This window comes from Microtus pennsylvanicus, chromosome 4 (genome assembly GCF_037038515.1).
Source record: "Microtus pennsylvanicus isolate mMicPen1 chromosome 4, mMicPen1.hap1, whole genome shotgun sequence".
NCBI lineage: Eukaryota > Metazoa > Chordata > Mammalia > Rodentia > Cricetidae > Microtus > Microtus pennsylvanicus.
Window position 1 is genome coordinate 120,901,188 of NC_134582.1, and position 25,637 is coordinate 120,926,824.

The 25,637-nt window shown below is 36.8% G+C and overlaps 1 protein-coding gene across 6 annotated transcripts; it reads right to left on the reverse strand.

Annotated features, from left to right (window-relative positions):
- Nucleotides 1–3,220: 3,220 nt before the first annotated feature.
- LOC142848366 (aldo-keto reductase family 1 member C13-like) lies at nt 3,221–21,544 on the reverse strand. Of its 6 annotated transcripts, none has more exons than XM_075970277.1 (11): nt 21,412–21,544; nt 14,390–14,525; nt 12,464–12,631; nt 11,729–11,845; nt 10,242–10,319; nt 9,629–9,751; nt 8,824–8,933; nt 8,032–8,197; nt 5,823–5,905; nt 5,212–5,407; nt 3,221–3,474 (listed from the first exon to the last, which is right to left on the reverse strand). In XM_075970277.1, the coding sequence occupies exons 2-11, from the start codon at nt 14,471–14,473 to the stop codon at nt 3,457–3,459; spliced, it is 1,143 nt and encodes a 380-aa protein (XP_075826392.1). In that variant the 5' UTR covers nt 14,474–14,525; nt 21,412–21,544; the 3' UTR covers nt 3,221–3,456. The 6 variants fall into 6 exon arrangements, with proteins under 6 accessions (XP_075826392.1, XP_075826393.1, XP_075826394.1 ...); XM_075970278.1 differs by having other exon boundaries at nt 21,425–21,538; XM_075970279.1 differs by lacking the exon at nt 21,412–21,544 and adding an exon at nt 15,792–15,934.
- Nucleotides 21,545–25,637: the final 4,093 nt, after the last annotated feature.

The window sequence follows — 25,637 nt, forward strand, 5'->3', positions numbered from 1 at the left end:
TTTGCCTTTCTACCCTTTGCTCTTCTTCATCAGAATTTAGAAATTCCTCAATCTTTTGAATTCTATTCACCATTGCTTTTTGTAATGTCTGAATCTCCTGCCCAGAATTATGTTCTAAAGCCTTCATTGAGGATTCTAAAGTATGAAATTTGTCCAGTAGAGATAACTTGTCATCTTTGGACATAATTTTTATGGCATAAACCGTGCCTTCTTGTATTGACAATCTTTCCGCCAATCTGTCATAAGCTTTAGACAAAATTCGATTGTCACATTCAGCAGTTTTGATTCTCTCAGTTAATGTTTCAGTTCCTACAGAAAGGGACTGTTGGAACTTACGATCTAATTCAGCTGTTCCTTCTTCCATAGTAATGAATTTCTCCTTAACATCAGCCTGTACCTTTTCTAGATTTTGCTCAGTTAACCGAGTCATGTTAAACAAAGATTTGTTTTCTTCCCAGAGAACTTCAAACTGATTCTTGAGAAGATTGTTGTCGTTCTCAATAGTTTTCAAACGTTCAACCTCTGCCTTAAGAGATTTGATCATTTTCCTATTATCAAACCAAATAGTGCTAAGGAAAATTAAGAATCCCAGGAATATCCATATATGTGGTGTGGTAGATACCTCTTTTAAGATCTCCCAAATGGTGCACTCAAAAAAGCTATTGAAATCTGAAATCGTCACGTTCTCAGACATTATTTATAAAAGAAAAAATTCTCTTACCTGTAATAACTGGTTCCTGCCAGTGGTGGCAAAAGAGTCCAGTTGAATCCACGTGTCCTAAATCTGAAATAAAATGACTCAAAAACAAAATTGAAACAGACACCAGGCTGATAAGTAGCAATTGGGCCAGGAAAGGAATAAAGAAAAGCCAGCAAAGTAAACAAATCAAAGGGATGCCTGCGTTTTTGTGCTGGGGCTCGCAGGCCGCTGTCACGTGACCCGAGCGCAGGCAGAGGTGGGAGGGGAACAGACAGCCCAGTCAGGCAGCGTGCACACCGGTGTGAGAGGGCACGGGAAAAAGGTGGCTCTGGCCGGGGCGGCTCGGAACAGAGACTTAGGCACTGTTAAAAAGGCTCTGTCGATTTCAAACCCACTGCTTGATACTCTAGCAAGCAGCAGGGAAAATCGAGTCGCTCAGAATCTCAGCTGCTTCAGCGCACGCCCAGAGAGACTGTTCAGAATCTCAACTTCTTCCACGCGCGCCCAGAGAGACCAACGCAGTTGCCCGGGGTGCAAGAGACTCGATTTGGGGCCGGTTCTCGGCAAAGCCCCACGGGGCGGGCGCCAATTGTACCCGCACAAAATAAATGCAATGCAGATATCAAAGAATATTTACCACTTTAATGATAAACTTACAGAACCAAAGTTCCAGCGTAGTACAGGTAGGGAGGGAAAGAGAGCGAGCGGCCTCCCCGCAAGCCCATTTATTGGCAGGCATTCTCCCGAGGCAAACCCCGCCCCCTAGAGGGGTTGTCTTAACCCTATATTCTAGCCATAAACAAAGGACATTGAGCGTATAATTAGTGATCCTAGAGACGCTAAATTAGGAGAACCCAAAGAAAAACACATAGGCATCCTCCTGAATATTGACCTTCATCAGGTGATGAAAGGAGACAGAGACAGAGACCCACATTGGAGCACCGGACAGAAATCTCAAGGTCCAAATCAGGAGCAGAAGGAGAGCAAGCACGAGCAAGGAACTCAGGACCGCGAGGGGTACACCCACACGCTGAGACAATGGGGATGTTCTATCGGGAACTCACCAAGGCCAGCTGGCCTGGGTCTGAAAAAGCCTGGGATAAAACCGGACTCGCTGAACATAGCAGACAATGAGGACTACTGAGAACTTAAGATCAATGGCAATGGGTTTTTGATCCTACTGCACGTACTGACTTTGTGAGAGCCTAGGCAGTTTGGATGCTCACCTTACTAGACCTGGATGGAGGTGGGTGGTCCTTGGACTTCCCACAGGGCAAGAAACCCTGATTGCTCTTTGGGCTGATGAGGGAGGGGAACTTGATTGGGGGAGGGGGAGGGAAATGGGAAGAGACAGAAATCTTTAATAAATAAATTAATTTTAAAAAATTGAATGGTAACTGTTGATGCCATCTTCATGCCTAAACCACATCATTCCAGGCAGGCAGTTCTTCCCAGTGTGAGATGTAAAACACAGTAAAACTACCTATTTGGGGATCCTGTTGTTACTAATTGTGTACTTGGTTTCTAAAGATAATCGACTGCTTAACAGACCCTATATCACAGTTAATGTAGGTTACATGGTATTTCTTATATTTCTACGGGAAAGACTGATGTTTGCTAGTCCAACATGTTGTTAACATCTTTACACACTAAATTTGCAGGCATTCATAAATCACATTCTTCAGTGCATCACAATTCTTTAAGTATTTCAAAATTTATTAAAATTAAAGTTGGTTCTGTTTTTATTTTTAAAAAATAATGATAGGAGCCGGGCGGTGGTGGCACACGCCTTTAATCCCAGCACTCTGGAGGCAGAGGCAGGCGGATCTCTGGGAGTTTGAGGCCAGCCTGGTCTACAAGAGCTAGTTCCAGGATGGGCACCAAAGCTACAGAGAAACCCTGTCTCGGAAAAACCAAATAAATAAATAAATAAATAAATAAATAAATAAATATAAATAATGCTAGGAAAAACTCTCTGCCATGTCACTGGATTAAATTTGTGAAAAACTCCTTTTGTTTTCAAGATAATTATATTGTAAAAAATAAGAAAAGAAAAAGGAAAAAGTTCTGAAAAAAATAATCTTGGCATTATTTCTAGGTATAACGATGATCAACTGAGGTTTCCCATCCTAACTTTTAAAGGTCCTACTAGACTGGTTCTCATGCCCTTTCTTTAGCCTAATCTATTCCAGAAATGCTTCCCCCTCCAGTTCCAAGTCTCTAATGCTAAGAAACTAGAGAGAGCCTGGGAATTGTTGATCAACCTTTCTATGTGTGTCTTATCTTCCAGACTGTGAATCACAGAATGTGTGTAGGGTTTTCTTGTTGACTCAGGGCTAGAGGACCACTGACTCATAGACAACTGCTAAGAGTCATTCTTTGGTCTGGAAATACCACCTACCCCAGTCTAAATGGCCTATAATATGGAAATCATCATCGCCAAACACCACCCACAGATTTCCAACAAAACCAGTTTTGTGCCATACTGACTCATTAAAAAAACAAACAAACAAATGTATCTTTTGAGAAGAAAATGTTATATTTATTTTGAGGCATCATGAAAATTAAATCCCTTTCCTTCAAGACCATTAGCTGGAGCTTCAGTTGAATGTGAGAGTTGCTAAGAAGTCAAGGGAGTCGAGAAATGAAGCATCCACCAAACAGCATCTGAGTCACATCACCAACATCATTGCACACAGTAACTTCCGGCAGTCATGACTAGGTCCTCATGTTAATATTCCTCAGAATATGGATATTCAGGGTGGTCTATAAAACTGAAATAGGAAATAAAAGCAAACATGCACTTTTTGTTCCATTTCAACAATATAAACTCTGACATGTAGGCGGTCACTATCAAGGAGAAAGTTAATTGTTTTATTTCTGATTAGTTGCAGAAGGTGATATTATTTTTTATTGTTGTTGTTGTTGAAATCCATTTCTTTTTTATAGTTTAGTTGCATGTTATTTGAAACATACCCAAATCTTCATGTTCTCTCAAAACAAAAATAAACTAGCAAACAAAAACCTTTACATGTAAGCAATTACAATTTTGGCAATGATACTCAAATCTCAGGTTCAAAGTAATTTTTCTTCTCTTTATTTCTTAATTTGCTCTGATGCTTAATTTTTATTTATAATTTTCATATTTTTTAAATTTTCTTTTTTTTTCTTTTTTTATTAAAAATTACTTTTCATTTTACAAACCAACCCCAGTTCTTCCTCTACTCCCTCCCCTTCTACAGCCTTTCCACGTACCCTCATTGCCATTTCTCATCCACTCCTCAGAGGGAGTCAACAAAGCCTGGCATATCAACTTGAGGCAGAACCAAGCTCCTCTCCTCAACGCTCTTATCAAGGCTGAGCAAGGTAACCCATTATAGGGAATAGACTCCCAAAATCTAATTCATACATCTTGGGTAGACCCTGGTGCAACTGCCAGACCCCACCCCCATGTCAATATAGCCCAGGAAACGATTATTCAGTGAGGTCAGAAAAACTAAAATAGAAAATAAAAACAAACACACGGATGCATTTCTACAATATAAGTTGTGACATCTAGGAAGGCACCATTAAGTTGAAAGTTTATCATTTCATTCCCTGATCAGTTGCAGAAGGTGATATTCTTATAGTCATTTATAGGCATGTATAAGAAATGTTTATAAAATATCATTTATAAATTATTTTCCAATATGTCCCTTAACTTAAACAGAACATACAAAGACCAGTGTTTATTAACATTCATCTCCCTTAGCTCCATCTATGCATCAGTCAATGAAGGGCCAAAAATCCTTCCCAAATCTAGTCTCCTTAAAAAGGAGAAAATTATAAGTCATCTTTAGTTCAAGGTAACTCTATACATTGATCAACACAAAAATATCTTAATGTGCCTTAAAATATCATTTACGTCTAATACTTTCACTTCCATTTAATTATTAGTAATACATTAATTATTCACTCACTGCCTATCAATTAAAAAGTAATGTATTAGATTCATTTAAAAAATTAATAAGATGGTCTTTCATATCCAAGGAGCTTACTGACCTCTCTATATAAATAGCATTCTAAAATATGCATTGATAAAAATAATTAATTGTTAAGGTGTGGCAAGAATTATTCATTATTTACAACAATGACTCACTCATTTTGTCATATTTTCTTTTGCTTTATTTTTATATACCAACAAAAATATTAATAATGCTAATATATTTAACAATTTACATGGTATTGTAGATTTTCTAATTCTCTTTCAAACATTATCATATTTATTAATATTGAGAAAAAATCCAACACACAAAAGATATAGATATATGATAGATAGATAGATGATAGATAGATAGATGATAGACAGATAGATGATGAATATGTACCTATAAGTACCTATGCAGTCTTTGTAATTTATAACCTTTTTCTCATATTAAATTTTGTAACCATAGAGCAGGAAAGAAAAAAACTAAAGATCATTAGTTGGTTTGTAATTCTCCCATGATTTTCTCTAAAGGTCCTTTTCTTACTTTTAAGTGTTGCAGGAGAATTGTTTGTATTCTGTCAATCATGTTTGAAATAAACACTGATTGGCCAGGTAGGAAGTATAGCCAGGAGCTCCAGACAAGAAGTAGAAATGATGCAATGAGAACAGGAGAATTCTGGGAAGGAGGAAGTTGATTCTTCCTGTGCAGACCACCGAGGAAGCAGGATGTGACCTGCCAACTGAAAAAGGTATCCAGCCATATGACGAAAATAGATTAGAATAATGAGTTAATATAAGCTACAAGAGCTAATAAGTAGCCTGAGCTAATGGGCCAATCAGCTTTATAACTTATAGAGATCTCTGTGTGATTTTCTTTGGGGCTTGCCGGCTATGGGGTACCTGGCGGGACAAAAACCCCGAACAAGCCAGCCCCTCACGTTACATTTAAGCATGAATTCAAACCCTTCCCCATGTTTTGAAATGACAAATTCATGTTTTCAAAACTCAGAAACAAATGTTGCATTAACTATCTCTGTGGAAATCTTGCTATAGACAAATAGGGCAATTAGTGTGTGAACCATCATGGATGGAAGAAGGAGGCAGAGACTTGGACATGAAATAAGCTGAGATGAGGTGTTTATCAACATTACTTACAACTCAGCTGCAAGATATCGAAAATTTTTGTTCAGGCCATCTAGGGTTTTCATATCCTCAGAAGACAACTGGAATTCAAAAACCTTCAGGAAAACACAAGGGTTTTAGCATTTGAATAAATCAGACTTTATGCCTCAAAAGCACTGTGATTAGTATGTATGCACCTAAAAATGATGAACAATGTTTACTAAAGCATTCATGGTTATTAAATACCAAGTAATAATGAAAGAAAACTGTTTTGATATATTTTGATATATTAAAATTGCACAATGCTATAGACAAGAGGAAATCTCATAGTCATTTTGAGTAAAAACAAAAGTAAACAATCAAACAAAAGCAGTACATTTAATATCACATTAAAAACCACAGCACTACATAAATAGATTCCAAAAAATCTAGAGAAAAATTTTGAAACACATCAAACAGTGATTTGCATGGAGAGTTACATTTTATAACCCATCAATGAATCATTAAAATGTAAACAATTGCTCTTTTCAATATTATGTATGTAAAGATTTGTCCAAATTCTAAAATTTGAGACACTTTAACTTCAAAATGATTTTCACTAAATGTTCACATTTATTTTATAAAATTAGATCCAATTTTATTAAGGATTTTAAATTACATATTTTAGAGTTCTAGAATCAAATACAACCATTTGGGGACTGACAAATTGTCATAATAAACACTGATCCCCATGTCCAAAGCACATTCCCATTATACAACAAAAAGCAGCTACTTGTTCACTTTGGCAACAGCTACTTCCTACTTAAGGAAGGGAAAGACTGTACTAGCTCTTAAAGGTCACTGAAAACAAGATTCTAACTTTAGATTACAAACTTTAATCTTCAAGAAAATAAGCTGTGTTTAGATGAACTATGATTACAGAAAATAGCACAAACCATCTAATAGAAAGCAACCAAATCATTTTCAAAATAAAGGAAATTATATAATTGGTTAAGGATTTCCAGTAGTTAAAAATCTCAGGAAGAGGTTAGTTATAGAATGTCTTCACATCCTAAGATGTTAATAGTAAAATTTCACAAAAAGAACTATCACTTCTCCACAAAAGGGAAAAACTATCTGTAAATTTTATTGACAACAGGAACGATAGGAAAGACTATTTTACAAGTATAAATGAGTTAATATACCCTGTGGAGCAAAGTTCCTTCCCCCAAAACGAACAGTAATTAGCCTGAGATATTTTAAACGTGGCTCTTAGCATCTAAAAGTTAAATGTCATCATTCCCTGCAATGGTCTCATTACTACTTTGGGATTTATTACAATGTGGTCACTTGAAATACCCAAAGTGCGGGAAAACTAAATAAAAGGCAGAAACCCTTAAATCTCTGGAAGTTATGTATTAATTTCATCCATTCCCACTAGAATAGAAGCTATACACTCAGATCTAGGAGAGAGGTGTTTAAACTTCATTCTCCAGTTCAATGATTCTAGCTCAGTGTAAATATAATACTGACCATCACAGTGAAGTATGAGACCTGTATGGAACTGAGGGAATGCTCAGTCTACTGAGCTTAAGTGGTCTCATTGTCTTGAAAAATATACAAATGTTCCTTAAATATATGTGAAGCAACTTAGCATAGACAGAAAATTTTCACTGACTTCAGGCTAAAGTAAAGCAAATTTAACAAAAAAGAACGCTAAGGTAAATAAATGATTGATAATAAATTTCTAATTAAGAATGGTATTATTAGTAATTACTAATATTTTATACAATAATAAAGTATATTTGAAATTTTGAAAATATCAACTTGGGAGAAACACTAACTTAGAGTTAATCTGTGTGTGTGTGTGTGTGTGTGTGTGTGTGTGTGTGTATGTGTGTGTGTGTGTGTGTGTTACAATATATGAGCATGCATTGAAATAAAATTAAAACCATAGAAATATCTAGAATCAAAATTACTTAGTCCAGATCCCTCATTTCAGAATATAAAGAGGTCCATGAAAAGATGGATACAATACTTGGCTGACAAGGCAAAGCAAAATCTCAATCTTCTCCAACACTAACTCTGTAAAGTCATGCTGTTGTTTATGTCATAGACAAAACATTTCTCATGCACCTGAAAGTTCATATGTACACAAAATGCTAGAAATATAGGTTTCATCTCAAAAAAAGTTCACAGACATTTAAAGGAAGCAAGCATACAAAGAAACTAAGTAACAACCCTAAGGAGCAGAGCTCATCACCTGCAAATTCTCTTTCATCTCATTTTCTTTGAAACTCTGGGCCAGGGGCACAACCCCACGCTGAAGCAGGTATCGAAGAGCAATCAGGGCGGGACTTCGATTGTTCTTTTTGGCCACATCACAAAGAACTGGATCATGCAAGAGAACTGGAGAATTCTGATCCACCCTAGTAGGAAAGCAGAAATAAGCTCAAGAAGCCAAAGATTTGGGTTGGTTATAGTGCCACAAAGCACAGTAGAGAGTACACTCTAGACTAGACATGATGGTTATATATAATTATCAACTAAACATGATCTTGAATCACCTAAAAAATGTGCCTCTAGAATGCCTTGAGAGATTATCTTATTATGAATATTGATGTAGGAAAACCCATTTTAATTATAGGTGCGATCAAGCAAGCGATCCTGGACTGTATAAATGGAAAAAAGTGATCAGATCATTAGTATTCATTTGTCATTCCCTGCTTCTTAATTACAATGTGAAGAAACCACTTGCTTCCAGCTCGTGACACCCCGTCTTGCCTGCTAGTACGTTCGGTAGCCTAGAATTGTGAAACATAGTAAACAGTTTCTCCCTAAGGTTGCTCTTGTCAGAGCATTATTTTAGAGCAATCCGAAGACAAAAAAAAAAAAGAAAGAAAGAAAGAAAAAAGACCCAGGGCTACACAGAAGTCCCTGAGCTCCCAGCTTCTGCTTCACATGGAGCTTCTAAAGACAGCTCTCTCTACTTGAAAACTGAGTAGTGTGATGCTAATTGACAGTCGTGCTTCAGGTATCTGCTATATCTTATTACCATTCTTTATATCGTTGGGTTCCCAGAGCACCATAAGCAACTAGAACAATGTCTTTTGATTTGCAGTAATCCAGCAGCTTACTCTGGTTTAAATACAGATGGCATTCAACCTGTGAAAGAATATGATAGAGATAAGATTATACCAAATGCTCAAATTAAGACAAATAAAAGTGTTTAAAGTCAATAAAGCAGACTAAGAAAATTATGTGCAATATCACATTTGAATTTAAAAGATCAAACTGCTGCAATTTTTCGTTAAAAAAGAACTAATTTTGGAAGATTCTGTAAATAACTTTTGGCTGGGCAACTTTTTGTGTCAAATAATAGCTTATGCTCAGCAAGGCAGTTCAGTGGGTAAAAAATATCAGGTGCTAAACCTAATAAAATCATGAGGAAGGATAATAGTAAGACAGAGAGAAGCAGCTAAGCTCTACATAGTTCCTGTCAACACAGTGATTATTTTTCTTTTTAGCTCAGTCTTTTAGAACAGTATCTATGCCTACTCACTACCCTCAGTTCAAGGAGACATCACTTTCCTCTGTTCTCAGCTGTTGCCTGCTGGACCAAATTTAAATCTATACTTTCTCCATAAGTGGGCTACTACTATATAGTATGTCCCTATTCTTACCAATACTTAAGAGTACAAGATAAAGTTTAGAATCCCCCATGTCTTTTCAACCATGGCACTGCTCTCAGAATCTGCTTTTCCACATATGAAAATCACTTGGGCAGAGGACAAATGAACAGTGTCAGTAGTACAGGGTGAGGAAAAGCATGAGAGATGGGGAGGAATGAGAATCCTTACCTGATTGCAGACAGGCTTGTACTTAAGCCCTGGCTTATTCAGGATTCTCTCTAACTGCTTGTGGTTAAAATTGGACACCCCAATAGACTTGACCAATCCTGCATCCTTACACTTCTCCAATGCCTGGTGATGAGAAAGGGGTTATGAAATGTTATACTTGCAATCACTACCTTAATATAAAGAGAAGTTGGAGCAGTTACAAAGAAAACTGTCAAGAGCTTGATGAGTAGTTCTGTATTAGAATACTAACCTGTGTTAAAAGGCCCTAAGTTTGATCATAGACACTAAAAACTATGGAGAGGAATGTATTGCCCAAATGATCATAGAACTTAAATATGAAGAAGTAAGGATAATTATGATAATGGTAAATATGGTATCAACCAAAGAGGAGTTTCTATGACATCACTAGTACATTGAGAGTGCTACTACATAATGTGGCAAAATAACACATATTCCTATTATCCTGAGTACTTCTTCACTTTTCCTCCCTTACATTTTAGTAATGCATTCCTCCCCTTTCATTCCAGCAAATATGTGTAAATAATTTCTATACCCATAGGAAAATGAGCTGATTCTGCCACCCTCTGCTTGATTTATTGTCAAAAGTACTCACCTCCCACGTGGCACAGAAATCCACTGTGTCCAATAGCAATTTCCCCTTTTCATCTACGGGATAATCAATATCCCCTGGCTGGAAAAGAAGTGCTTGTTAAAGAAATCTCACAAAACACTTGTCTCACCTCTAGTAATGTTTTTAAGAATATCCAGATAACCTAGTATTAAGCACTGGCCTCTCTTTCAGAGCGCCTGGGTTCAATTGCCAGCATTTACATGGTTGGTGAGAACAATTTTTAAGCAAGACCATGGGGCCTAGTGCTATATTCTGGTCTCCAAAGATACTACAGCACAGAAATATAAATAAAACATACAAACACATGAAATATTTTTTGAAAAATAAGGAATATCTTTGAAATAAGACAGTAAGCAAACATAGAGGAAGTGAAGCGTTCTCTTATACACTGCGTTTAAAAGTGAGGAGTTGTAAAACTTTTCTTTAGGAGCCCTGTTTTGCTGTACTCTCTTATTTTACCCATAGGAATAATTAAAATTTTTCTTTCTTATAATTTCCTTTTTATTTATGAAATTATAGTATAATTACATCATTTTGCTTCTTCCCTTTCCTCAGTCTAAAACCTACAATGTATTCTCCTGCTGGCTCTAAATTCATGGCCTCTCTTTCTTTAATTGTTATTACATACAAACACAGACACACACACACACACACACACACACACAATTCCTGCACCTAAATAATATTTACAAACAACAAAGTGAACTCTCCTAGTACACTTCTATTCTTTTGTCTACTCATATTTTGGAAAAAAATGAAAATGTTTCATTTTCACTGGGAAGCATGGTCATTGCATGTCCTTGAACACCAGCAAGAATTTATATCAATCCCGTCCCAAGATAAATAATAAGTATGGATGCCTGTGGGTCCAAGGGCAGACATGTGAGCCAATGATGGTAATTAGGACTATGTGCAGGATTGATTGTGATAAGAAAAGATGCAGAGAAGCCACAACATGCCCAGACCTTGAAGCTGAAACTCTCTGGGGCCAACTTTGCCACTAAAAAAGAAAAAGAGGGACAAGACCCAAGAAAATATCTAGTAGTACAAATAAATTCAAAAGATGTGTAAATACAATTCTGGAAGTTACCTCTAATCTGTCATTCTGATCGTTTGGTTTTTTTTGGTTTTGTTTTTTTTTTTTTTTTTCTTTTTTTGAGGCAGGGTTTCTCTGTGGTTTGGGAGCCTGTCCTGGCACTAGCTCTTGTAGACCAGGCTGGTCTCGAACTCTCAGAGATCCGCCTGCCTCTGCCTCCCAAGTGCTGGGATTAAAGGTGTGCGCCACCACCGCCCAGCTCTGATCGTTTCTTGATTACTTCATTGCATAATCCTGTAAACCCTTTGTGAAACCTACTCAAAAGTTTAGTAGCATAAATTTATATGAAATTATAATAGAAACTTGTCTCAATGATCCAAATGATATCCATGCCCACATGAAAAATATGTTCATTTGACAAAGAAATCACTACCTTCATTGGCACTGGGTAGTGCATAATGTAAAGGTCAACATAGTCCAGTTGAAGCTTCTTCAGTGATTTTTCCAAAGCAGGCTGGACCAGCTCTGGCCGAAAGAAAGTACACCAGAGCTACAGACGGTGAAGAATGGAAGTTGTGATCAGTTAATAGATTGCCCAAACATGCAACTTATTTATCCTAATACTGAATTATTTTTGTACTTGAAGGAAAATTGTAATCATTCACTTTAACACAGGATTTGCGTTACTCATACTTAACAGTGTGAAATCAGTTACATATTTTTGTTATTGTAAGCTCATTTATTGAACAATGAAAAGGAGTTACTCAAGAAATAAAACATACTAGTAATAAAGTCTAATAACTAAATTAATTTCATAAAGATTATACTCTAGGGGCTGTAGAGATGGCTCAGTGGTTAAGAGCATTGCCTGTTCTTCCAAAGGTCATGAGTTCAATTCCCAGCAACCACATGGTGGCTCACAACCATCTGTAATGAGGTTTGGTGCCCTCTTCTGGCCTGCAGACACACACACAGACAGAATATTGTATACATAATAAATAAATAAATAAATAAAGATTTTTTAAAAAAAGGTTATACTCTACCATTACTTTCTCTCACCCATTTATACAACTGACACCTTTAACCAGCTTCTCATCAAGTAATATAATTTTAACTTTTTTATATATCTTTCAATAATTTGCCCTCTTGCATGCTATAAAAACTCTACCTTTGTAGTGATGAACATGTCTTCTCTCTTTATTACGCCAGCTTTAATATTGCTTTGAATGGCCTGTCCTATCTCCTCTTCTACTTGATATGCATAAGCAGTATCAATATGGCGGAACCCAACACCTATAGCTAAGTTGGCAGCCTCCAGTGACTTGCTCTTGTGAACCTAGAGTAGCAAACAAAACAGGTATTTAGAGATACATCTTCTGAGTGAGTTTAGATGGGAATTTGCTAGACAAGAAAAAATTTGTTCTTTCAAAATTATCATCGGACTACAAGGCAAGAGCCTAGTCCTTTGATCCTTGAACCCAGCATGTCACTGGGTTACCTTTCTAGCTGAATCACTGAGTTCAAGACTCAGTGGGACACCCTACCTCACAAAAATAAAGTAAGAGTAGTGGAGGAAGACTTTGACCTCTGGCATGCACAAATACACAAATACATATAGTTATACAACATATACATAAAAGGAAAAAAATCAGACTGCCTTTTGAGTATTTTAGTAATTTCTGCCCTTTTTCCATAATAAAACACAGTGAATAAAATTCTGCCTTGTACCACCTTCTCTGAATCCCAGCTCTGACTTAGCTAAGAATAAAAATCACTCTGTGAGCTACCAACACTGATGGTTTAACAGGAGCCTTGAGACCTGTTCCTGTTTTTCTTTCTGTCACTTTGTAAAAGTAACTAATCTTGTATATATCTCCAGATTTATCTTTGTAAACATGCATAAATCTAATAGGAAGGAAATATATGAGTTTGAAGTTAAGGGAAGTGGTCTATTGTCTCAGAATTTAAAAGATTCAGGAAGTTTACAAACAAGAAAGTCCCTCCAGGTTAAGTACACCTTGATAGTTTCAGTTCTGGAGACCATGCTCTAAACCCAACATGCATTAATGAAGACTAATAATTCACACTTATGGTTACCAGGTCCTCTTTGCCCCAATCATAAGGATATATTATAAATTCCAGTAAGTTTCCTACAGTTCAGAATTTGCACATGGGGAACTTATTTAGTTCTACTGCTGCATTCACTGTGTGGTGCAGAAGTTTACCCAAAAACAAAACTGAAGTAGCCCTCAAATACTTGTACCATGCAATACTACAGGCAGACACCCTGAGTTACCACACTGATTTCCATGGATCTTGCACCCTTAAAAGGACATATCAAGCTGTGGATTGTAGACATGAACAGAGAGTCCCTCTCACTGCAACCAAGAACACTGATAGGCAATCTGTTGGCTTTCATTTCTTCTATCTAGCTGAGAAACAGACATAGGAAAAGCATAGTGCCTAGAATTTTTAAGTCATGGATATGTCCCTTTAAGCCCAGAGCTCAAAGCCTGAAGACTCATGCTAAGTTCACTCTTAGAACTGACAGATTCCAAACCAGAACAGTAAACTCATAAGCAGGTCTGTACCAGAAGAACAAATCTAAGGAAAAGAAAAAAAAAACAGCCACATTCAACCAAGAACAGAGAGCCTCACCTCTAGCAAAAATTACCAAGGAACTTAAACAATCTTTCTCCCTACCCCTGAAGTCCCTGACTAAATTATAGTAAATGTCGAAAGGCCTCTGAGTCATATACCCTGTACTTCCATAACATAAAACACTAACACCCACTCTCAAAGAAACTGTTCAAAGAGTTAGGCCTTCCCTTTGTTCTCCATTAAGCCTTTCTCTCTGCTGGATCACAATGAGAAGTACAAATATGCATAGGACCCTATTCTGATGGAATTCTGACTCAGCCTATCTAGGGAAACAGATTAGTCTCCTACCCACAACCACCAATTGCAGCTACTGCTGCAACCTCTTTTTAATAGGAATAATAAACAGGTTGGGACTCAATCAAGCCCTGATGTAAGCCAAGCCAAACTATCTGCCTTCCTGTAAATGGAATAGGTTTAGACTGGACGTACTTACCTCTTGGGGTTTATAGGTGCCAAAACCCAGGGCAGGAATGAAGTGGCCATCGTTTAGTTTGACAAACTGCTGTTTGGAACTCATGGCTTGTCAATCCTCTGCCTAAGCACGTCCTGAATCTTCTGGTGCTGCTGCCCTAAAGTGGAAGTTGGGAAACATCATATATCACCTTCCTGTCTAGAGACTAACTAGTGGCACTCCCATTCTGGTGGTTAGCCATTCCTACATCCTGGCTAATCTTTAAACATTTCTACTCCCTAGAAAATGACTAACTAGTGCTATTGTCTGAGCAATGGTTAAACAATACTGCTGTATGCCTACTATTTATGCCCTACTATTGACTGTCTAATGGTCAGGCAGCAGAAAGGAGGAGGCAGTTGTAGCATTATTTCTAATTGATCTTAACAAGAAAAACCTCGAGTCAGAAATTAGGGGATGAATGCTGAAATATCAGAGAAGGAGAGCATCCAGCCACTAGTCCTACCTCCATGAAATCCTGAGACCAAATGGGGTACCCTATCTCTGCAAGTCCTAAGACTGAATACTGATTCTACGAAACTTCAGACTGAAACCTCAGCCAGCGTTATTCTTTCCACCCAGCCTTATCACTTCCGGTGCTGAGATTAATAGTGTGAGCCACCACTACTTGCCTCTTTTCTTTTTTAGACAGGTTCAATCTCATGTATCCAGGTTAGCCTTAAACTCACAGAGGTCCATCTGCCTCTACCTCTCACATGCTGGGATAATTGTATGTGCCGCTATTGGCTGACTCTCTCACAGGGGAATGTTAAATACCCCCACCCTGTGCCAAAATATTGTATGTCAGCCATGGAAATGATATGCAAGCTCAATCAATAGTTTGCCATTATGTGGATGATATTTTACTAGAAGATTAAAATGTAGATACCCTAGAGAATTAAAGAACATTTTGCATTACTGGGGATTACAAATTGGTCCTGAAAAAATATAAGGAGGAGATTCTATTAGTTACTAAGGATATAAAGTGGGTCTATAAAAAAATATACCCCAAAATGTACAAATTAGAAAAGATCAGATGCAGATTCTTAATGACTTCCAAAGACCGGGAGACATTGACTATCTATAATCCACTATTGGAATAAGAAATCCAGAAATAAGTAATTTGTTCCAAACATTGAAAAGTGACAAGTACTTAAATAATCTCAGAGAATAATGAGCTGAAATGAGAGAAAATTAGCTTTGTTGGAAAAGAAATTACAGGATATACATGTGAATCATTTGGATCCAGAGTTTGATTGCATTTTGGATATTTGACCTTCTATGAGTTCTCCAATAGGGATTTTAGAAGAGGGAAGATAACATCTTAGAATGGATATTTGTACCATGTTAGCAGTGTAAAAAAATTAAAAAATTATAAATTTACTTGGAAATGTTCTGAGTTGCAGGAATAGACCCATAAGAAATTGTAGTTTTTTTCTTGTGATGAAATTGACTCATTGTGGTCAGAAAACAAACATTGGCAAAGAGTTTGAGGAATTTTTTTGGGAAAGATTAACATCAAATATCCCAAAGACAAGAGAGTTGAATTTAAAAAAGAAATAACTAGATTTTCCTCACATTGTATGGGGAACACCAATATCTGTAGTCCCTACATTCTATCCTGATGCAAGTAAGTCAGGAAAGGCAGGTTAGTCATGAAGATACTTAAGTAAGTTGGCTCAAAGTCCTTATGGTTCTGTCCAAAAGTCAAAATTATATGCTATTCTCATGGTATTATTAGATTTTCCAGAACTTCTTTCATAAGTTATTGGATTTCAATAAGCAGAAAAGGGGTTTTTTGCATACTGAAACTATTGAATTTATACTAGATGATACAGAATTGACTTTATTGTTTATTCAATACAAGTAATAACCAGGAATAGTAATCCTTTCATTTGGGGCAACTCAGGAGTACATAAGGATGGTGGTGCTGGGTAAAAGAGACATGTGCCCCATGAAAAGGATTCTTAACAATTTTAAGTAGATGACACCAGCTAATAAAACATATTAAATTTTGCATTCTTTGAATCATAGGCTACAATAAAAATACAACAATTTGGTAAAAGTTAGTACTGCAATTATGCAAAAGCATTTATTTATTTATTTGGAGCTAAATTTGAAATATTCGAAATTTTAAATTTCCTATTTTTTAAAAGAGTTTCAATTACCACTAAAACGTTTTCATTTTGCCTGGTACACAATTAAAACCTACTTATATAATAGCTCCATTTAATCATAGTAATAAAAATGGACAATATTTCAACTCAAATAGAAACTTAAATAATTAACTTTATTAAGTTATGAATATTTTAAGATAAAATTTTAAATATCAATTATAATAGAACATAAATATTATAAACTTGGTGTTTTGCTTTAAACTTTGGTAAAAATAGATCAAGTTCTAAGAATGCAACCTGCTTTAAAGGGAAAGAATAGGAAAAATTCTGTAAATAACCTTTTGAAGATAACAAACTTAACATATATAAATTTATTCCTATGGACTTTTTTCTTTATAAGCCTTCTGTGGCACAACTATGTTAAACATCTATGTTAGTAATATTTATATAACAACAGACATCTGTTTATGCTCTAATGTCTGTTCAAATCATCACTTTATCTTCTTTAGTTTTTTATCTTGATATAAATAAGGGAAAACCAAATAAAATTTGATGTTTTAGGTCAAAGTATTCTGACAAAATTCTGAAAAAAATACACAAATCTCTTCAGATTTCCATTTGTATCTACAATTAAAATGAAGACATCTTGGTAGTTTCCTAGATACTTATATTTATATAAACTCATATTTACTTGCCAGGCTAATTACAGATGCCATGTATAGATGTCAGTTCCATCCATTCTTTAAAAAGGATAGCATATCTATGATATGAAAGTCTAAGTCTGAGACTCCGAAGTCACCTACTTGTAACATGGGAGTAGGGAGAGTCTGACAATAAAGAATATGCTCTCTTCCCAAGAAAGAGAAATTGGAAGGACAGTGACAGTCACACAGGAAGTGATAGGGTAACAGGACACCTAAGAACCATGGGCAGACTAAAGTATGGTACCCACAGGAAGTCAGAGGTTACAGTATACACTGCTGTACCCACCCACCCACCAGGCAAATTCCTAGTGAGAGAAATGACACAGAAGCCATAACTTAGGGTCACTGTCAGATAAAAGCCCACAACTCCTGAAAGCCTTGAATCCAGTTGTGAACTCTGGAAAGACCATGACTTCTCATGTGATCACTTAGGTCAGCAACCATCAAGATAGTGAGCCTGTTATTTAATATTGATCCATCCTTGGGTGCCTAATAACAGTAAACAATCTCAATTCAGGAAACCTGGATCCTGAGTGAGATGGCCAAAGGAGTTAGTCACAGAGAAAAGGCAAAACAGGTGTCAGCAGCTGAAAATTCAAGTGGAAGATCTGGCTCAGACAATGAAGGCCGTAGAAATCAACCTCATTCCCAGTAGCTAACAGCTAACCACATCACCTTATCTATGTGTGTTATAAACCCAACCTTACATCACCAGGTGGCCAGCCTCTTCAGCCTCCTATGTGAGTTGAGGTACGCTATTAATGGGACTGAGAACTACGAAGCACCAGCAAAGCATTTGACTTCTTCACCTCATCCCTCCGGCAGCATGTCTACGGATGAGTGTGCTTTGAAAATAGAGAGTACTTTCTAAATAGAGATGTTGGTGCAGTATTCACTTCCCTCACCCCCACTGCAAATGGGAGAAACATTCTTTTTTTCTTTTTTGGGGGGAGTCTACACATGTATTTTTATTTATTTATATTATTCTAATATGATGTCGAGGAATATAATTTACTAAGAGATAATGGAGATATTTTTTAAATTTTTTATAAGAAACCACCAAAGAAATTTAACTCTTTTACATTCCCATCCTTTGTAATCATAGAGTTTTGAAGCAAAATTATTGAATTGTACAAGCTAGGGAATCCAGAGAATGGGAATCTGCCAGGCAGCATGTTGCAATACTAAGTGTAGCCAATAGAGGCCGATCCTGGTCCACAAAGAAAAGAGTGGACAAGCACTGGTGGGCATGTTGCTCTTAGCCAGCTGAACAACAAAGACTAACCAGTAGGAAAAGTATCAGGGGCATAGGAGTTATACCAGGTGACAACTAGTATTCAGATGTAAACCCATCAGAGAAATGGCTATCTGATGGAGGTTAATCCTCTCCATCAAACATCTGCAAGAACATTGACTCTGAAAATCGTTGTTCACTTTGGCTAAAGCAGCTTGGTGTCTCCACAATACCTGCATTGCAGTGTGTACTCTCATGTAATGTGTATATGTAATCTCCTGGTTGCATCTTAATCTTATGGGCACATATATCTATGAGTGGCCAGGCAGATGACTTTTCATTTATCTATAGAGTTTTGATATGCATAATACATACTGTAACATGCTTCATAACTGGACCTATTCTATTTGTCCTACAAGGACTGTGGACACTGAAAAAAATGCCTTGCTCTTTTGCTTTTTGGGTGACTTCCCTCCAATCTGTGGGACCTCCGGTGAGAAAATTTAGTCACACAATCAAAAACCTTGATTCCCACAGTCAAATCTCGGCTCCATTCCCTGAGATAAAGCTTGGAGGTCAATGCTTTTACAATTATCTCTATTTGGCAGGACATTTAGTTAGGAAAGAAGTCTTTCAAATAGATCACATTTTGTAACTTCAAAGATAAAGGGATGTCCAAGCTCATTTGAGATTGAGTGCCCTAAATTCTCCCACAGCCAACATGGTAAAGTGTTGACCTCAGTTGACCCCCAGTTCTAACCCTAAAAATGGCTGTTAATACCCTACACCTACCCCTAGTTTAATTAAAGCACACATAGAAATGTAGTTTCATGCACCAACTCCACTGTTTCCTGTTTGAATTTAAAGTTTCCTAAAGCAGCCTTTCAGTCTCCTAGGTGTTGCCTAGATTTCCTTTTGGCCTCGCTTCTCCAGAGCCATAAAGATACTGACAGTGTCACTCAGGACAACCCTTATCTGTTTCTGGACCCTGAGAAACTCAAGCTCTGCTACTTGTGATTCCAGAGAATTACCTTTGTTTATGTATGTACACACACACACACACACACACACACACACACACACACACATATATATATATATATACTAGAAACCTTGAAGCAAAAGAAAGGAGAATAATGAACATAATTTGAACAACACGAGTGTAAACTTGTTTCATACTTGTTAGATTATCCTTTAACTGCACACATATGAACAAAGAAAACTTTCCCCTTTTGTCTTTTTCATCAGCAAAGTAGATCAAACAGGACAGTGATGTAATTAACATAAAAGGCTTAAACATAAGGGATCTCATTGCATTTGTCATCCCTGAAGAGCATGTCGATAACTGTAGCATGGATTCTGGATTTAGGCTCCCATTCAGAGATCTAGTCTTTTCACCCCAGTTCTTAGGAGAGCCAGGCAGTAATGCAAATGAAAACAAGTTGCCTTTTTTTGGAGAATGTTTTGGTTAAACTTGTCCCACTTCTTTAGGATGCAGTCCGGGGGGAGGGAGCATTTGATGAGATGGAGGTGAATCTGATTCCCCAACAGAAGGAATATGAATCAGAAAGCTAAGACACATTTCAGATGGGGTGTCCCTCTTTTTACCTATGCATCCTCTATGCTCCAGAGGGCAGTCATGCGTTTCTTTAGGCATCACCAGGGAATTCTCATCTAGTGATTAAACAGTGACCAATCTCTGGGGCATCCTTTCCAGATGCCAACCATTTTCAAATGTCCCCTTTACGCTTAGGCTGTCCCCTAGACATAAACCAGCCCAGTTAGATCCTAAGCTCTATCTATATTCAAGGAGTTTCTCCCAGATATTTGTGGCCCCTTTTCAATTAAGCCTGGTGTTTGAGCTTGCTGATTTCCTGAAAACACAGCTGGTGCCAGTCAGCAAACAACTGATTCAGAGTCCCTGCTTTGTTTAGGGGTAAGGACTTCATATAGGCTTTTTGAAGAGTGCACACAAGCTGGGAGCATGACTCAGTGGCATAGTACATGCCTCATATGTAAGGGCCCGGAGCTCATTCAAAATGCAAAATGCATCTGTCTGTGAGGTGGCTTGGCCTGTAAAGGCACTTTCTGTGCAAGTTTGAGGACCTGAGATTGATCCCCCAAAGTCACATGAGGTGGGAGCAATAAACCAATTTGCAGAACTGTATTCATAGCTTTCAATGATTGCCATGACATATGTACCCCCACAAACATTATGTACATGCAAACATGCACATAATATAACAACAATAGTAATAATAATTTTAAAAATATTTTTAAAAGACAACCAAAGAATCCAAGCAATAGGGATGAAGATCCCCATAAAAGGGATGATGGTGGTTTAGGGTCACTCCCTGTCAACAGTTTTCATGTTTTCCGAGGCTATTCTGAGGTGTCATAAGAAAAGAAGGCTGCTTGGTTAAAAAGACATCCTGTTCTCCAGCCCTCAGAACAATGATCCTCTAAACTCATCCTTAAAGTCTTGCACCTTCCCCAGACAGCCAAGTGCCACTGCCGAATAATCACCTCAGGGACTCCAATGTCTTTCCAGTACATATAAGAGCAAGCAAAAGGCTTTTACTGTGGGAAACAGCTGAAAACAAGGTTTTTGACCATTCCAAGTAATGGAATGGTCACAGAAGCAACAAACCAGACACAGCTGCCCTTTCAGCTCTTCTGGGTGAAAGAAAAGAATGAAACCAACAGGCTGGGTGGCAGTGGCAATTAAACTGGGGATACAGCAGTGACAGAGGAGAGGGGGAGGAGAGAGAAGAGCAACTTAAGCTAAATGATTCTCAGAGCAGAAAAGCAACAAAAGGAAAATTTTCATTACTCTTAGGAGGTAGGAAAGAAGTGAAAGGATGTATGTGCCAAGCCGAAGCAGAGTCCTTGCCAAGGGTGTTCTGAGGAGAAAGCCTTTCTCTGCCCTCTAAGCTAAAGAAAGTGGACCTGTATTGAGCACCAGATGTCCTGCAGCAGGTCTCCAGTTCCCCCTAGTCTCAATTCTAGCTTCAGTCTTGTTTATTCTGCATTCCAAAGTGAAGAACACACAGCACAGAGAGCAGCCAAAGTTTCATTTCAGAGGCCACGGAAGTAAGAACTCTCTTCAGAATAAGAGCAGGCTGAGCCCAGCAGCAGAGCCTGGCAACTGGCAGGCAGGGACTTTTATTTGTCCTCTCCTTATAACACTTGCCCTCCCTCCTCCAGGGTGGGCCCTTTTAGGAAAGAGGCCTGCTTATCTCAGGACCCCATTTGCCTAGGGTTTCCACCTAAGATATAAAGTGTTCAAAAATATGTGTAGGATTTTAATTACTCATAAAATATAAAAGTTCACTGTGTATGCTCCCCTGAAAATGCCAACTTAAGATGACTCAACTTCCACAACCTATTGTAATTTATGTTCTGTTTTTGGTTGCAGGCATGGGCCAGTCCTTCCCAGACCTAACCTCATGCCTGAGCCTATGTGTGTTTAATTTGCAAAGCTTTTTGCTATGATGAAGCATCTACTTGATCACACAACACAAGAAACAATGAGCTATTATTACAGGCTTGAAGAAACTAGGATATTCTACAAAGATGCTTTTGTTCTTCTTGGGCTATCAGAGTATTGAAACAACAGACCTCAATAAATTAGGTTATCCCTAGGAATGTTGAACATAGAGAAAAAACGGCTGTGGTTACAGGACAGCCAGAAGACAAAATGGTCCCCAGGAGAAAGATTTATGATGTAATAGAACATCTTTCAGGGGGAATTGGACCCACAAGGCACCACATCTTGACACAGTACATAGTTGTACATACTGCACACCACGGGAGTGGTCATTTCAGCTGGGACAATTCAGAACCCAGCTGGGATTCTCAGATAGTGGTGCTGGATAAAACAGACATGTGCGCCTTGAAAAGTGATTCTTAATAATTTTTGGTGGATGACACCACTCAAAAACCTTTCAAGTTTTGCAGCCTTGAATCATAGACTACAATAAGTATACAAAGAATTAGTTAAAAGTGTACACTATAACTATGCAATGGTGTTTATTTTTCATCCAGTTATATATTCATTTGTTTTGGAGATAAATTTAAAATCTTTGAAATTTTACATTTCTTAAAAGTTTCTCCTTAAAACAACACCAATGACCATTAATAAGTTTTCTTTGCCTCATACACAAGTGCAACCCACTTGTATAATAGCTCCATTTAAACAGAGCTACAAAAATGGGCTTTAAAAAGGTTTCACCCCAAACAGAAATTTAAATGCCCTTAAACGTTTTATATGTGGGAAAATTTTAACAAAAATAAGTTAAGCTTCTATTAAAATAGAATATAAATATTTTAAACTTGTGATTTTGTTTTAAGAACTTTGGTATAAATAGAGCAATTTCGAAGAATGTCAATTCGTTTTGATTATAAAGAATAGGAAAAATATATATTTTGATTATAAACAACCTAACACATATAAATGTACTCCTATGTGTTTTATTCTTTATAAGCCACCCATAGCTTAACTGCGTTAAACTTCTGTGTTATTGAGAATTTTTATAACATTTTATATATAGAATACATATTATATAAAATCATGTACATTTTATTTTATATGTTATATTAACATGGCATATTGAATATAATTAATATGAGATTTTAACTATAAGATAAAGCTAAAGTGCCAAACATAATGTATTAAAATATTTTATATATACATATGTATGCTATTTCCTCTTCAAACTATCATTTATCTTCTTTAGAATTTGAAATTCAGATAAATAAGTAAAAACTAAATAAAATTTGATGTGTTAAGTCAAAATATTCTGCTATTATTCTGCAAATAACACATGGGATTTCCAACTGTGTCTGCAATTGAAATTTTGACTTCTTAGTAGTTTACTAGATACTTATATTTATATAAACTCATATTTATTTGCCAGACTAATTGTAGATGTCATATATAGATGTCAGTTTCTTCCATTTCGAAAAAGAATAGCATATCTTGGATACGAAAGTCTGAAACTCGCAGTCTAATACAGTAATCAGAAGTCACTACATATGACATGGAACAAGGAGAGTGTGACATTGAAATTTATACTGTCTTTCCATGGGAGAAAGATCGGAAAGACATTGACAGTTACATAGCAAGTGTTAGGGTAACAAGATACCTAACAAACATAGGTAACTGAAATATGGGACCCACAGGAAGTCATAAGATAAGGTCCTCACTGCTGTAAGTATTCATTTTGTCTTAGCAAATTCCTAGTCAGAGAGAAGATGCATAAGACTTAGCTAAGCCTCCTTGTCAGAGAAAAGAGACTGACAGTCTTGCTGAAGGGTAAGCTCACAGCTCCTGAAAGCCTTGAATCCAGTCGTACATTCTGGCAAGAATATTAGTCTTTCCTGAAGTGTACAAGCTAGGGAAGCCTGAGAATGGGAAAGAATCTGCCGGGCCCCATGCTGCAATATTAAGTGAAGTGAAGAGAGGCAGCTCCTCATCCACAAAGAAAAGAAGTGGAAAAGTACTGGTAGGCATGTCACACTTAGCTGGCTGAACAGCAAAGTCTAACTGGTAGGACAAGCAAGACAGTCCAGCTTAAAGTGACCCCACCCCTCCACCCGGGCAAATACAAATTTAGAGGGGTCAGAAAGAGCACTAAAGCTTTGTCTTTTCTAATTCGTTTCTCTCTTTATCTTATTACTATATATTAGTAGTATTTTAATTTATTTTATTTTTAAAATGAATATTTATGTTTTATTTTCATTCTTATTAGGTTTATTTATGTTTCTTACACATTTTCGTTGATGAGTTATATATCTCTCACCCTTTGGGCAACATCCTTATGATATTCTTCTATAATCTTTTTTCTTTCCTTTATTAAACAGTAACTAACATTTCTATTTCTCTCTTTTGTACATTTTCACTTATTCCATTGACTTACTGCATATACTTTTACTCTAAATAATATTAATCCCATGTGTTTTTTCTAATTTTGTATTCCATGGCCATTGTTTTTGATGTTATAGTCATTAGTTGGTTTTTAGTGTTTCTATAATGTGTTTAGTTAGTGTTATTTTGTGACAGTAGCTTGATTTTTATGCTCATGACGGTAATAAGGATTGAGTTCTTAAGGCAGACTGCTCACTAAAAAGATGTCCTAATAAAACAAAATACTCAATACACAGAAAAACAGGAAGAAACACCAAAACAAAAGCAAAAGACAACATGATACCCACAAAACATTATAAAACCTACACTGATGAATCCAAAAATAATGAAATTATTAAACTGCCTAACAAAGAAAAAAATGTATCAGTAGTGTAGGAGGAAAATCAGTAATACGGATAAATTCCAGCTGGAAACAAACTTTGAGAATAAAAGCAAATTGAAATGCCGTAATAAAATAAAATACACAGTCAAAATCCACAAAAACTTGTAATATTAATCTTAAAATAGAATATCAGAGATTGAAGACAAAGTTGTGAAAATGCTACATTCAGATATGAATGAAGACGAGAAAAACAGTGATGGTGGTAACATTCCAGAAATTAAGAGAACTAAACTAAGACTCCATTAGACAGAAGGAACTGAGATCAGCAGTAAAGGCACAGAAAATCTACTCAATGAAGTTATAAAAGAAAATTATTCAAATCTAGAACATTTAAGCACAAGAGACATATAAATCTCCAATAGACAGAAACAGGCAGGAACCTCACCATGACACACAGTAATTGAGATGCCAAGACAACAAATGTAAAAGCTGCAACTGAAAGTTGCATTTCACGTTTACAGGCAAATCCATCAGAATAACATCAGACCTATGAGAAGAAACCGTAAATCCTGAGGAGAATGAGAACTATTTCTTTGAAGCCGATAGTGCCCAACCAAGAGAAAACAAAATTTTCTCAAAGACCAGTACAAATTAAATTCATGACCACTAAGCCAGCACTCCAGGAGATCCTTAATACTTGCTACATAGAGAAACCATAGAGAAGCTTTTCAGTAAATAATTAAGGTAAGGGCTCAAGGACTCAAAGAGCCTAGAAAATGAGGTGAGAACAGACAAATGGAATTGGATGAAATTTAAAAAGTTTTTCATAGCAAGGGAGATAACTGGCAGAGTAATGGGGTGGCTAACAGAAAGGGAGAAAATCTTCCCCAGGTACACATCTGATAGACAATTCAGATGTAGAAA

Excerpts from the sequence above, each read along its gene's own strand:
- LOC142848366 (XM_075970277.1), bottom strand. The coding sequence starts at position 14,473 with ATGAGTTCCAAACAGCAGTTTGTCAAACTAAACGATGGCCACTTCATT. Across the intron at positions 12,632-14,389 it reads GCACCTATAAACCCCAAGAG|GTTCACAAGAGCAAGTCACT; the intron begins GTAAGTACGTCC and ends TTGCTACTCTAG. Across the intron at positions 10,320-11,728 it reads ACTACCCAGTGCCAATGAAG|CCAGGGGATATTGATTATCC; the intron begins GTAGTGATTTCT and ends CTTCTTTTCCAG.